The 14,579-nt window shown below is 35.6% G+C and overlaps 1 protein-coding gene across 7 annotated transcripts in view; it reads left to right on the forward strand.

The window, feature by feature from the left end:
- LOC142981658 (uncharacterized) overlaps positions 1 to 14,579 on the forward strand; it is a 49,211-nt gene that overhangs the window by 8,017 nt on the left and 26,615 nt on the right. For all 7 annotated transcript variants that reach the window (XM_076127698.1, XM_076127703.1, XM_076127699.1 and 4 more), the window contains exon 2: positions 1,875 to 2,028. In XM_076127698.1, the coding sequence (XP_075983813.1) occupies positions 1,875 to 2,028 (154 nt within the window). The remainder of the gene's footprint in view (positions 1 to 1,874; positions 2,029 to 14,579) is intronic.

A 14,579-nucleotide genomic window follows, 5' to 3' on the forward strand; every position in this document is an offset into this window, starting at 1 on the left:
TCGTTAGACCTGATTGAAAATTCGTTAGACCTGATTGAAAATTCGTTAGACCTGATTGAAAATTCGTTAGACCTGATTGAAAATTCGTTAGACCTGATCGAAAATTCGTTAGACCTGATTGAAAATTCGTTAGACCTGATTGAAAATTCGTTAGACCTGATCGAAAATTCGTAAGACCTGATCGAATATTCGTAAGACGGGAAGTTTTTTAGAGTTTTTGGTGTTTATTGGAGTTTAATGGAGTTTATTAGAATTTTTGGAGTTTATTGGCGTTTTTAGGGTTTATTTGTGTTTTTTGGAGTCTATTGACATTAAGACAATAAAAAGGCGGTGCTGGTTGTCTATGGGGATGGTGGAGGCCAATAACTGAAAATAAGCTTTATATTTCACACCATTCACCCAAAAAAAGGTTTGGAAATGGTCAGTATTTGGTCAGTATTTTTGAATTTTTGGTCAGTAAAATCAGTATTTTTGATCATGGAACTTGTTTCGGCCCCTGTATCTTGGGATAATATAATAAGGAAAAAGATGCAATCTACTAGATTTACTGTCACTCATGGGCTGACCCAATGTTTTTATTTCTTAATGATCACAATAGTATTTTTCTATATTCTTTACAACAAATATTTATTTGTGATTGATACGATTGCATCGCGTCACTGCAAACTGTAGAAGTCAAAATGTACGTAGTCGGTACCTGGCTCGAGGCAGCACCCATATACTTGATATTATAATCAATACCGTTCGCATCATCCATCTTTGAAGAGATAAAGAACTACTCATACTTCATATCGCAGCTAGATTCATGCCAAATCGTAGTAACACGCCAGACGAGGTAATAGAATTCAATATGCTATTCACATCATAGAATGTTTCTTGAGAAAGTAGTATTTATAAACACCAAGACACAGCTGAGTAGTGAAAGTCATCGCAAAAGCGATAAATTGTTCTATGTTATTTGCTAGATAGTTTACTATGAAGGAATTGTGATACAGCATCGATTTGTGTCGGACGGTAATCGAGTTTGAGATATACATTCACTCGGGTTATTACCCATTCTAGAGAAATAAGTAAATGAAACGCGCGAATGAATGGCCCACTGTAAATTATACGAGGGTGTTAAGATCTCGAGTGTACAGTAAGTACTTAGTAATAATTTCTTAGACTATCTACGTTACCACAAGAACCCATTTCCCGGTATCGATTTACAAGTAGAGCGGGACGATATAACTGTTTTTTAAACACGTGTATCGGAGAAATGTACGAACACGCACAAACTATAAATTGCCCTAGCTCGCAGACAGATTTAAGGGGTAACGATCCGACCTTTGACTGCACTTTGAGTAAATTACGGTCAATAACCTTTGAGAGAGACGTCGCATGATTTGTCCAGTAAACACTAGTCCAAACTCTTTGTTTACGAAACGAGCTGGTGTTTGAATGACGAGCGTAGACGTGATCTAGACTCGTAATCGGAAGATCTTACGATATGTGACGTACGGAGTCACGTGAGCTACGGTTTCGCTTGTGCATACCCGTTCTGTTACTCCGCGGGCATGAATTGCCTGTCGTAGAGAAACAGTTTGTGTTCACTCGTTTTATGAGACTTGCGCTAACGACAAACTTGTTTGAAACTCACGTCTAGATCTTAACTTTAAGTCATAGATCGATTCTAATCTTATCAATTTATTGTCAGTGCAGAAATCAACTAACTAGAAATTGATTAAACCCTGTTTAGAATACAAATTGTCTTCTACCTCTACACTGCGCAGTACGAGCAATCATGTTAACTCGTACAGCTGATCTCTCTCGATCTTGAATCCAACAAGTTTTGCGTCATGACAAAGTTAATAAGGATGATTTATATGTTGCAGGTCACCACGAGGCCGCGTGGTGCCTGAAGGCGTGTACAACAACGCGCACTTCATGCACGCCGCCACGTCGCACGTAGGAGACATTGTCCAAGTTCTCACTCAGTCAGGAAGCCTCTGGGAAGGAGTTTTTAAAACTTTCAGCGCCCAGTTTGAGGTGAGTACCACGGCCAATTACATGTTGACTCTACACCGGTGTTATGACGTCAGAAATAATTTGACGCACACACAGCAAGGTCTGTTTATGACCTAGGTCTAGATAAGTGAGATACCGACTAGATATTTTGTTGTATACGGCTTTATCAATCAGTATTGTGGCGAAAGCATTGTCTGGGTAGATTGTCTAGGAGCCCAAATCTCAGTGGTCCATTAGCATAATGGTCCACTGCGATTGTCGAAGTAACAGAGAATCGTAGACTTTGAGAATACTCTTTAAAACCTCTTAGACAAAGGAAGGTTAAGGGGGCATTAGTGGTAATGATTACTGTAATAACAGCCCTACCAATAAAAAGTTATTGCATCGTGCAGGTTGAACAGATCGCTTACGTCACGCCTTCCTTATTTACGGCATCAATAAACCAGTCTTCAAAATGTATTCCAACCATGAATAAACGTGCATAAACTTAAAATAGTGCATACAAAATCACTTAACGCCTTCATCTAAACAAGCGAACTACGGATGTTGATCACGCTAATATCTATGTAAAACATTTTCTTGCGCTGTACCACATGTGCGGGGCTGTGCAAATTATGTATGTAACTTCCGACTGAACATAAGTACCAGTTTACGCTTCCTCGGCGTTTGATACCGAAGGCAATATCAGTCGATTTGGTCTAATGAACCGCCGGAGCCAGTGATGACAGCCTTTCTAAGGCGTTATGTTTTCAATACTTATAAACACCGGATGGTAATGCTTTTATAATATTTTTTCCGTAAACACAGCCGTAGAGATGTATCATGTAGAGACGGCCAATCATTAGAAGCGTCTAAGAAAGTAGGGGTATTTAACCTTTTCACCGCCAGAGTAATATTGAAAATCGGTGTTCCCCACGCCAAGCAATAAATTCCTTCGTTTATACCTACAAAATAATAGTCACGGGAAAAGTGTATATCGATAAAACTTCGATTAATTTTACGTGTTCTTATATTATGAGTAAAAATTGCATAAAAGTACCACAAAATTTTATTGAATTTCTCCCATGTGTCAACTTTACACTACTCAGTACTCATTACCCAAAAATAACAATGATATACACGAACAATTTGCATAAAAAAAGTACTTAATTCAAATATTTTATTCAAAAAGTCACAGCACTAATCCCAGTTGTGACGACACCTTTTGACGTTAAGAAACGCCGTGGTCAGCGCTGCGATTTCAAATTTTGCCGCCTTATATTAGAGATGTACCAGTGTGGCAAGTCGGAGTGAAGTATAATATATCGTTACGTTTAATCATTCATCTGAATACGTTAAATTATAATCAATACTCAATTTTGCACAATTGTTTCGTACTCGTATCTTACGATTTTAATAAATGTAGAAATAAAATTTTCGTAATATTTTTCTAGTCTATAAAATTTATTTTGATGTAGTAACATGGAAACACAGTTTGAAAGAACTCTATGACTCGGTAAAATAAATATGTTTTGTGCTCTGTATATATATAACATCATCTTCTACACCTTCTAACACTCTCAACAGCTCTTCTGTCGTCATTTGACTTGAAGACATTTTTGTGGCGCAGATGGTGTACGAAAAATTTATTATACACAAGAATTTATGTACCTACTAGCTGACCCGCGCAACTTCGCTTGCGTCACATAAGAAAGAATGGGTCAGAATTTTCCACGTTTTTGTAACACTTTTTACTGTTACTCTGCTCCTATTAGTCGTAGCGTGATGAGACAAATTATGCTTTTTTTTCACGAAAAATATTCTCAAAATTATTTATGTCTCTTAAATGTAACGAAGTTGCGCTAAGGCATATCCGTCATTAAAACAGTTTCCATGACAACGGAATTTTGTTAATTCAATGTCATTATAATATTGATTATTCGGGACCTCGTTCGCCACTAATTATTAATATTTAATACTAATTACTAATACAAAGCTTATTTTTCCTAAACAACAAAATATGCTTTTTTTCACGAAAAATATTCTCAAAATTATTTATATCTCATATAACTCGCGCTAAAGCATATCCGCCATTAAAACTGTTGCCATGACAACGGAATTTTGTTAATTCAATGTCATTATGATCTTGATTATTCGCGACTTCGGTGGCGAAACTTGAATTTTCCCGGGAAATGCGTCATTTTCCCGGGATAAAAAGTAGCCTATGTCCTTTCTCGAGTATCAAAATATCTCCATACCAAATTTCATGCAAATTGGTTTAGTAGTTTAGGCGTGATTGAGTAGCAGACAGACAGACAGACAGACAGATAGACAGACAGACAGAGTTACTTTCGCATTTATAATATTAGTATGGATTATTAATAACGTATTGCAACAACACTACGAGTGTCCAGCAGCGCGGGTGACGTCAGAGCGCGCCGTCTGATTCCGTCAGTGGCGTACGAAGCACTGTAAGGGATTCCGCTAATAGAGATGCGCGAGAGTTGCCACAAAATGATCGATTTGCACTTATTTAGTCATGAGTTTATCACTAGATATGGTAGTTTTATTACATATTTAGGTTTGTATTGAATCTAATTTAAAACATATCAGACAAAAATTTTTTTTTTCAGAAAGGAGTGAAGTATTTCAATTTGTTTTCGAAATATTGCATAAAGTGTTTAGATTGTAGTCCTTTTCCTTGCACATCACTAGTTGACGCGTCTTCACGTCTGTGGCGTGGATTTGCGGGCTAAATTTATACATTTTGCATGATGATTTACTTTGTTTTTTTTTCAGGTACAACTGTCTAATTATTATATGTCTTTGTGTAATAATGTAATAAATATGTTTAGGTAATAATAACAGGAGAAAGAAAACACTTGAAACGTATTGTTGTATGTTTATTTTGAACTATAAAAAAGTGATATTTTTGACGTGCTATCACGTCGATGGCGTCGTGAGCGATTTTCAATTTTACGTCTCTTAACGTCCGTGGCGGTGAAAAGGTTAAAATGCATAAAACAAAAAAGCACTATACAGTTACTGATAATGTTTACATTGCAACAGTGAGTAAAAACCTGAACATTCACCTCTTATAAAAATAGTTTCTCGGTAAATTATTGTAACATAATGCCCAAGATATAATCTTGCATTGATATAATATTATTACACAGAAAAAATTGTTGTTAGTATTGGAGTGAGTGACCACAGTACACCTACGATTCTTAGCAGTTGTTGTTCTAATAAATACAATAGATGTCGCAAAATGAAATCTAAAACATATGTAAATAACTTTCAGCATTATTGTAAACAACACTATTGTCTTGTATAACCGATGGTTAACGTAAACAAAACAGCTCTAACACAACTAAAGGTATAATCCTTTTACTTTTAAAATTACACTTGCATGTTATTATCTAAAGATTATCTTTCTTTACGTACTTCATTCACTACATAAAAGCATGTTAATTTTAATATACGAAGACTACAGACAACAAAAACTGAATCTGTAGCGATGCTACTAAAATGTTATTTTTATGCACACGGGACACCTCTCGCTCACAACTTAAACCGCAACAAAATCTTTGAAAGATAAGTCAATCACTTGAATTTCTTTCCTGAAAATTATGTAATATCCAAGAAGGTCTTCAATGAAATCCGTCAGTTTTGGACTATTCACAAACTGACTGATATATTGATAGTTTAACATTACCAAAACATTACGTCTCGATAGATACAAATACTCACAGCCAACTGTATGTAAGCTCTTATATCGATCTAGTCTAAAAATAGAAAGACATAATCCTTCAGACTGAATATCACAATTATCCTTCGCATTTGAGTGAAGCTGCCTATGTATAAATAGATTTTATTCTGTACATATCATATATTTTATGACACCATAAACTTGAAACAGTCGATCCGCTTTTCGTGTAGGCTGGTTAATAATTCAATTAATTGATACGTGTCACGGCAACAATACGCAGGCAATTATGTCGTTTTCTATTAGATAATTTTGCACTCGCACGAATAATACAAATTATATTTCTGTTAAGGAAAAAAAAACATGTTTCGGTGCTGTCAAATTACTTCATTATTTGGTCGTTGGCGTAAAATTTGTGAGGTAGACGATACAGACTAATTTGCCGTTAAAAAATGAGCCAAAATAACTCAGTCATTAGGTAGACCACGACCGGTCTAAAATGTTCTAACGACAATAAAACAAAAGTATACATCCGTTTTTTGTCTGTCGGACAGTAACTGTTGTAAAAAATGATATCTTGAGACAAGAAATGCGGAATCTCAATTTGCTGTGAATGTATGTAGTTGTCACCAAGCCGTTCAGTTTGATTTAGAAATAACACCAATTTGTGTATTGAAATACCTGTTTCTTTTTATATTGATACGAGGAAACCGCTGTTTTTATTGTTGCATAACCTTCACACATTTCTGTAGTCTGATCCCATAATGGCGTGCTTATTTTCATCTTCCGAGATATATCAGAAGTCATCAATAGCCTTATAGCCAGTCTTTCCAAAGGTAGTCTTTACAAATGCTAAGCAAGTCGGTTGCTCATTATCTTCAACACTTCCCTTATCTTGTCAAGCCGGGTACTTTCTCCTCGGTTCAAAAGAGCGCACGACATCAGCAAATTGTCATTATTCCCAAGCTAAAAAAGCGTTTTACACGTCAGACATCGAAATTGATGAATCAACAGTAGTCTATCGCGTGCTCAAGTCAAATAGGTAGCTTTTACTAATATTACCATTACACAGGCATGTGTGAAATATTGTCGAGAATTTTTAAATGTAACAATGTAATTACTAGTACGTTTATTTCTGTGTTTCTCGTAGGTATTGTGATGTAATCAATTTCTTTGGCCGTAACCTTTCGTTTTGAGGACAAACGTACTCACAGAAATAATATGGTAGCTGAATGTCAATGTCCATCACATTTACAACATTACGTGATGTATAACTTTTAAAAATCTTTTCACGATATGTTATGTGTAATTTTTTCAAGCATTTTTTTTATCACATGTGACATGTGTCATTGGAGAAAAGCCTTTATCCAGCAGTGAGATGACTATTAGTCTACTCTATCTGTGTAGTGTGTATCGGTGTCCAGATCTACTTCAAAGAAATTCAACAACTTATTCTTAAACTTATATTGCCAGCAAATACTAGAAATAAAAATAAAAAAAATGAAAATGGTGACTTCTAGTTACAAAATTTTACTTGTTTAATGACTAACATTGAAGTTATTTTATCTACGCGCTGGCCCTTACACGCTGACCAGATTCACACATTGAAAATAGGTTAAGTTCTGATTGAAGCCTGATAAGGAAATCGGAACTCGCACGACCATATTCTTACACATTCTAACCAATGCAGTCGCTGATAACCTATTTACAACTTACACAACGTAGCCAGTTTTTATAATATTTGAACTTATATAACGTCACCATAATTTTTAATAACTTAGTATGTACTTTCCGGTTTTTGGCAAGACTAGCCTGTTCTGCCCTTTGCTTATCTACACGGTGTCTGGAATAAGACATACTTTATTCATTTGATTAAGTACATAACAAGACACATTCCTGCGCATAGTTACGAATATACGATGTACACGAAACGTTACGAACTAAGATCGCCGCATCCCTTTTTAGTTCCTGCACATAAATCGCCGAATATCCCGCATAAAACTCCACACCTTGTACATTTTACACGAACTCACAGTAATATATTATTCAGTGTAACTTAGTAAACTACAGTTTCCGCAATATTAATATATTTAAACGCTGTGCGAAATAAAATGCATCAGAGTAACGTAACGTTGTGTTATCTGCGCTGCATGACCCCCACGAAACCGAAATGTAGGTCGAATCAATAAACGCATTGTAGCATGCTTTTGGACATTTTTAAAACGACAAAATATACTTTTATGTTGGCACTACCTGCTGCGAAATACCGTGCTTTGCTGTGCTTTATCTATTTGTGAAATATGTGTTGTACGGACTACTTTGTTTGAATGAATAGTCGCGATTTATGGCCGCCGTTTCGTAAGCGCTTGAACTCAGTGCATTGACTTCGAGTCTTAGTGTGGAAAATGTGAAGTGACGAAGTGCTGAATGCATTTAAATTATGTAGTATTTGTGATTAATACCCGTGCAGTGTAACGATTCCGTCCTTTGTGTGTTCTTGCCGACTTACTGCGTCAATATGTCTGGTGAGCCTTTCACGATGCATTTTCTACGGCACTGTGCTACGCTGTACATTCTATAGTGCATCTTAGAAGCAAACCTAACATAATTACACGGCTTTGATAATAACGCTAGACGATTATATATTTAAATTACTTCCTCTAAATTAAATGTCTCAAAATAGTGCACTTTTCTGTAGAATTAAGAATAACAAACAATCACACATTTAAAACAAGGCATACATAGTTCTCCTATATATATTTTCAGGTTTCAGTTTTAACCCCGTTCGCATTGAAGTTAGCATTTGGCCTTTTTCGCCGTGAATGTAGTTGCACCGCAGGGCGGAGCCTGTGGCGCTCTCTGTCTAGAACTAAATTTGTTTTGTGCTAGTTATTGATGTGTCCTTTATCTCAGCTCTAAATTCACGCAGAATCTATTGAGAAAGTGTCTTGTTGGTACAAAATACGAGTACTTTATGTAGACAAAGAAAACCCGTGCGATTTTGACGTGATTTATTTACTCTGTTCATTAATTGGTGCACGCCGCGCGTGGGACTGTGATGTAGTTAGACGCAAAGGCGTCACTTTCTGTGTTTCAAGTGATAAATTGATTGAAGTACACTCGCCTAACACATTATCAAGATCATATTGAGTTAGTCGACGGGCTTTGCTATACGTTCATGCATCAGTAAGTATAGTTACTAGTATGTTTGATTTTAGAAAAAGCCTGTTGTACTGTGTTACTGATAAACGTTAATTTTATTTAGGGTCTTATTCCATTGAGGGTCAAACTACATTGAATAGAGGCTAGACAAATTGGCTACATCAATTAGAGGGTTTGCTTTAAACCTGGCCCAGACAGCCCTCTAATTTGAGTTAAAATTAGAGGGTTGATCTGTGAGACCGAAGGGATTTGGCGACGTGCTACATTGAACTCTGTTGAACTTACGTTCCGTTTGACAAATATATACTTGCTTATTTTAAACTTTATATTGTGAGTAAAGTTGTACTGTGATTTCTAGATAAAAGTATGTTAAGTTTAGTTTATAAAATGTGTAAAAAGAGAAAACTGTCATTCGTACTTACTTACTTTCAAAGGAAAATATAACTGTATTCGATGTTACAAAACCTTAAACTTATCCATCCATAAAATAGCCGTAAACATATCGAACAAGACAACAAAATTATAACATTTTTGCAACAAATACCGTTCAGAATATGGTCGAAAGGAAATGTCCGTTGAATATACGGTGCAACACGCTCGCTCGGCCGTTTCCCTCGACCTTCGCAGTTCACGCCGCGAAGCGCCGAGACGGTGAAAATTCCAGCACGATGACACATCTTAATTGACTCCTGTCTTACCGCATTTGTGTAGACAACCTTATAAGATGTGTACCTCGAGGTCGTACGCGTGTGAAATCTCGACAAAGTTCACTGAAAATGTCTAAAATTTGTGGAAAAGTAACACAATTGCGCACATTTTTGATTAACAATAGGTTTAAAAACAACAACTTCTTCCAATAAATGAAGTTTAAATAGTCTTTCTCAGTAACATTGTTGCTTTTAGAAAGAGATAGTGGTATTTTTTTACGTTCTACCCACAGAATCTGGTCCATTGACAATTGCAATTGGTCGTGCGGCCTCTCGTTAAAATTGAAAGTGATGCAGGTGTTTATTTCTCACGGTTCCGTTGCGTTTTGATTCTGTAGTATGTGGTAGTAACAACAATTTGCAAATTAAAGCTTGATTTATGTTACTTGTTTCATGTTTTACGCAAATTCTTCGCCTCTAAATGGCGAGAGAACATAACTACATAAACATTGTCTAACTACAAAGAATGTTTGCGAGCAATGTGATAATTCACGCTGCCTCGTTTCGGTCACATTAAACCATGGTATACCGTTTCCAGTTTTTCTGTGAGGTCAAAAATCGTACTCGCTTGTTTGCCTCGCCCGCGCCGTTAAAGCAAAAAATGTGTGTAGGTACAAGGAAAAAATGTTTCCAGTGAATTACGCCTTTGTTTGGTATCTACTATCATTTTAAGAATACCCAGATTCTGGCAACTATTACTATTACACTGTTGAAGAATGATGTATGTAACCTTAAAGACCTTTGTTATGCTGTTAAATGGAAAACCAACTTGTAAATCTTAATGTATCATACCTTGTAGAGGTCGAGCGATAAAAACTTATACCTAAAACAACTTCTGAGGAAATGATGTCGAGTCATCGTTTGTAAATTATAGGTACTTTTCACACGTCGTGTTGCGAAAAATTTACACACCTCAGTACATAATAGCCTCGTTATCTAGTACATAGGATTTAAATTGATTGCCTGTATCGTGTTCGATCGTTGTAGGTGTTAGTTGTACTAAAAATAGCAGATTTTGGGCTGATTCGGGAAACAAAAAGAAAAATCGTTGTTTCCTCTCCGATTTTTTCCCCTCGAGCAAACGATCGCTCAGCACGAATCTGTGGTGTGTCATTTACAACAGTCGCTATTGTATCGGGACTATTCGGGACCCCAGATGATATCGCATCTTCAGAGGAAGAATGTCATATTATTGTACCGACGTCTAGTCGCTTATGACTTTATTTTACTGAGGGTGCGATATCATAATACTTATCTGTGCTCACTTCATTGACTACCCTTTCTTCTGCTCCTGTTAGCCGCTACTACTTAATCCCAATAGCTTTAATCTTGCGGGAAACCACAACAATCGGGTGTCATCAAATAATTACTGGTACATTAAATAATTAATTTCTGTTGTTAATCCAATAATCTCTAGCAATCTCGGAGAAGAGGTAGTGGGATTATTATGTAGGTAATTATTAATTAACACAATTGAAATCATATTTATTTCATTCATAATATCGCGCCTCTTATACCCGAAGGTGTAGGCAAAGGTGTAAGATGTAAACCAAATTTCGCCTTTAACAATGAGTCTTATGTAAATGGTACCAAAGTCTAGGATACTCTTCAGAAATTATCTCTGACAGGAATCGAACCCGAGACCTTATGACCCGCAGTCGAATAATATTTATTTTTTACAATTAATCAACACCATAAAACGGTTAATAATAAATTCGTTAGTTTACAGTAATAAGTTTTCAGTAGATATTTCACAACAGGAACACGAACTAAGATAACGGAAATATTTACTGTTTCGGCGTGACCTCCGACATTTGCCGCTAAAATATTAAAATTGCTGGTGCCGATATTTGGTTTTATTTATGCCGACTTATTTAACACTACAATTTTCTATATTACTCTAGGTCGTAAATTGTCCAAAAGATATATAATATGATAGTGATTTTGAAGGGATGATTCACCTTTTTATCACGACCTTTGAGATAAAGTTTGTACAAGAAAAATATGCCTATATAACCTTGTCGCATTTTAATATTGGTCTAGAAATCTATCCTAATCGATTGTGCTATGCTCCGGAATGATTGATTCATTCCGTTTGTACACTCCTACGACGGGCGCCAGAGAACATTATAGTTTTATACGTTTCTATAAGTCTATAACTGAGAAACGAAGGCTGTCAGCATAGTAAGAATAAGTCTGAATCTCTATAGTTTTTTGGCCTTTGAAGTCTTATCATTTACGGCGAATCTATGAAATAGGTAGATAGATTTTAGATATGTACAAGCATCTGCCCTCCACTTGGTCTGCGTGGAAGAATTTTCCGGGGTGAAAAGTATCCTATGTGTTATACCAGGTTATAAGCTATCAGTGTAGCTAATTTCATTAAAATCCGTCTTGTGGTTTTTTCGTGAAAGAGTAACAAACATACGCATTTATAATATTACTAAGATTTAACCGATGATGTATGTAAAGCCAATACGGTTTTGATATGCCATCGCTTGCCGTCCATAATTTATTTATAACATTATCCACAGTTAGATCTAGAAGCTTACATTAATATTTCCTTAATTAGACTAAAATAATGTGTCCATGTCAGGATTGATGACACACAGCATGCGTCATGTTATTTCCTTATCACTGGGAGATTTGATATGCCGTTCATTGCGGTATTCCCGATTAGCTATCGTAACAACGAATGCAAGTATAAGGCCCAGTTAAACCACTCCTGGATATCTATTAGATAGCGTATTAGGAATTTTCTAGCAGATCTAATTTTGCAAATATGTTACGGATTTTTTGTGAATTTAATATATTATAGATAGCCTTTAGTTTTAGTAACAGTTTAATCCCCTAGCTTACTCTAAGACATCATCTTTCGGGACTTAAACATTAAAGTTTATTGTTGTAAGACTTATAAATTTTCTACAAGCAATTACTAGTCATTATAATATCTCAAACCAGGAAGTATTAAAAGGTAAAATAAACCTGTTCATTTCAATATCGCTGATGTTATAGTAATATTATACATAAACATAATTCACGTACATCACAAAGGACTGAATGGTCACTATTATCTAATTCATAGTTCTATAAGCTCAATCCTCTCGATTTGTAAAACACAATAGATTTCCTGAAACACTATCGGCGCGTCCGTACATGAAATCATCACTCACTTTGTACTCTTATTATAGACCTTTTGTATTCAGTAATAAGGTCTATTTTACAATACTGTTGGGTGTTCCTGGAATAGTTTTTTTTTTTTTTATTCTTTATTTAGTTTAGGGACTTTTATATAAAATACATGACAGTCCCATCGTACCTTATTACAATGTGATACACAAACAAACTTAACTTATTCAGCCTTAAAACGAAGATGTACAAATCTAAATAACATTTCAGCAGCATCAGACATTGGTGAAGATAAAATTTCGTGAAAACAACCTACATTGTTTTTAAGTATGCCTAGATTATTTACTAATATTTCTCTTTCTATTTCAAATCGCACACATTCCGTCAGTAAATGCACAGTATCTTCTACTATGCCACATGTTTCACAGTTCGGCGAGGTGAGCTTTTTCATAAGAAAGGCAAAGTTATTTAGAGGCAAGTGTCCAGATCGCACTCTCATAGCTACCACTAACAACTGTCTACTTAGTTTAGCACTGGCAAACCATGGTATACGAGGAGGCTCAGCAACTATTGTTTTGTACCAGATACCCTTATTTCTAGATCTCAAATCGAAATATTCCATCCAACTTTGACGACATTTTTCTCTATATTTAGGTAGGTATTCTGAAAAGTTAGGTTTTATATCTATATATTCTCCTTCCAATATTCCTTTTCTAGCAAGATTATCAACCTCCTCGTTACCATGTAAGCCAATATGTGCGGGAACCCATTGCAATTTCAGATCTACACCGTTAAACGATAAAGTATCAATATCAGAAATAATATTATAAGCTATCGTTGCACCTCTGTGCCCAGAGGCGCAACGAGCTATATGCTGCAGCGCACTTTTGCTGTCTGAGCATATTAATATTTTTCTCTCACCTAGATTTTTTGCATATGTTATAGCTTCTGAAATTGCAATGAGCTCCAACGACATAATACATAAATTAGCACTTATTTTAAAACATTTGCTTTCTTGTGGTTTAAGCGGATCATAATAGGCAGCACCTCTTCCATTGACAGTTTTAGACCCATCGGTAAAAATAAAATGATATTCACAATATTTCTGACGTAACTCTGAAACAGTACTGTAATACATGTAGTTAGGTTCACAAGCGCTTTTAGGTACTTTAATTGCATCTAAATTTAAGACTATACAATCCTTAACATTGATACTGGAAACCCATATTCTCAAATTATACATTTCTAAAGTACTTTTTTCCTCTATGTTTTCGTTAAATACTTCTTTATATGTATGTATTAATAGTGGCATCTCTTTATTTAACCAATATCTCTGATGTGCCAAACTGTTAAGTTCAGCCAATAATTTATTTGTAATATTATTTGACATAGAACGAGATTTCAAACAAAACTTATACGCTAGCCATTGTCTTCGTAAATGCAATGGAGGAACACAGAGCTCGGTTTCCATGACGTGGATTGGAGTGCTTCTAATAAATCCACCCACCACTCTTAATGCCTGATTCTGTACTTTATCTATTTTATATTTATGAATTTTAGCACTATTGTTATAAAAGAACGAGCCATAGTCTAACCTACTTCTGATAATAGCTAAATAAATCCTTCTAAGATGGTTCTGGTGGACACCCCAAGAAGAATTAGCGAGAACTTTGAGCAAATTGAGGTATTTTAACGCCTTTTCAACGGTCTCATTAATATGTTTACTCCAGCGTAAAGACCTATCCAGCCAAATTCCTAAATATTTATATGTTTCTACACGCCCAAGAGGATTATTGTCAACTACTAAATTTATTTGTTTCTGAATTCGACCTGTATCAAATATGCAGTATTTTGATTTCTGTGAAGATATGTCCAGACCTAACTCTACC

The sequence above is a fragment of the Anticarsia gemmatalis genome, chromosome 20, assembly GCF_050436995.1.
Source record: "Anticarsia gemmatalis isolate Benzon Research Colony breed Stoneville strain chromosome 20, ilAntGemm2 primary, whole genome shotgun sequence".
Taxonomy (NCBI): Eukaryota; Metazoa; Arthropoda; class Insecta; order Lepidoptera; family Erebidae; genus Anticarsia; species Anticarsia gemmatalis.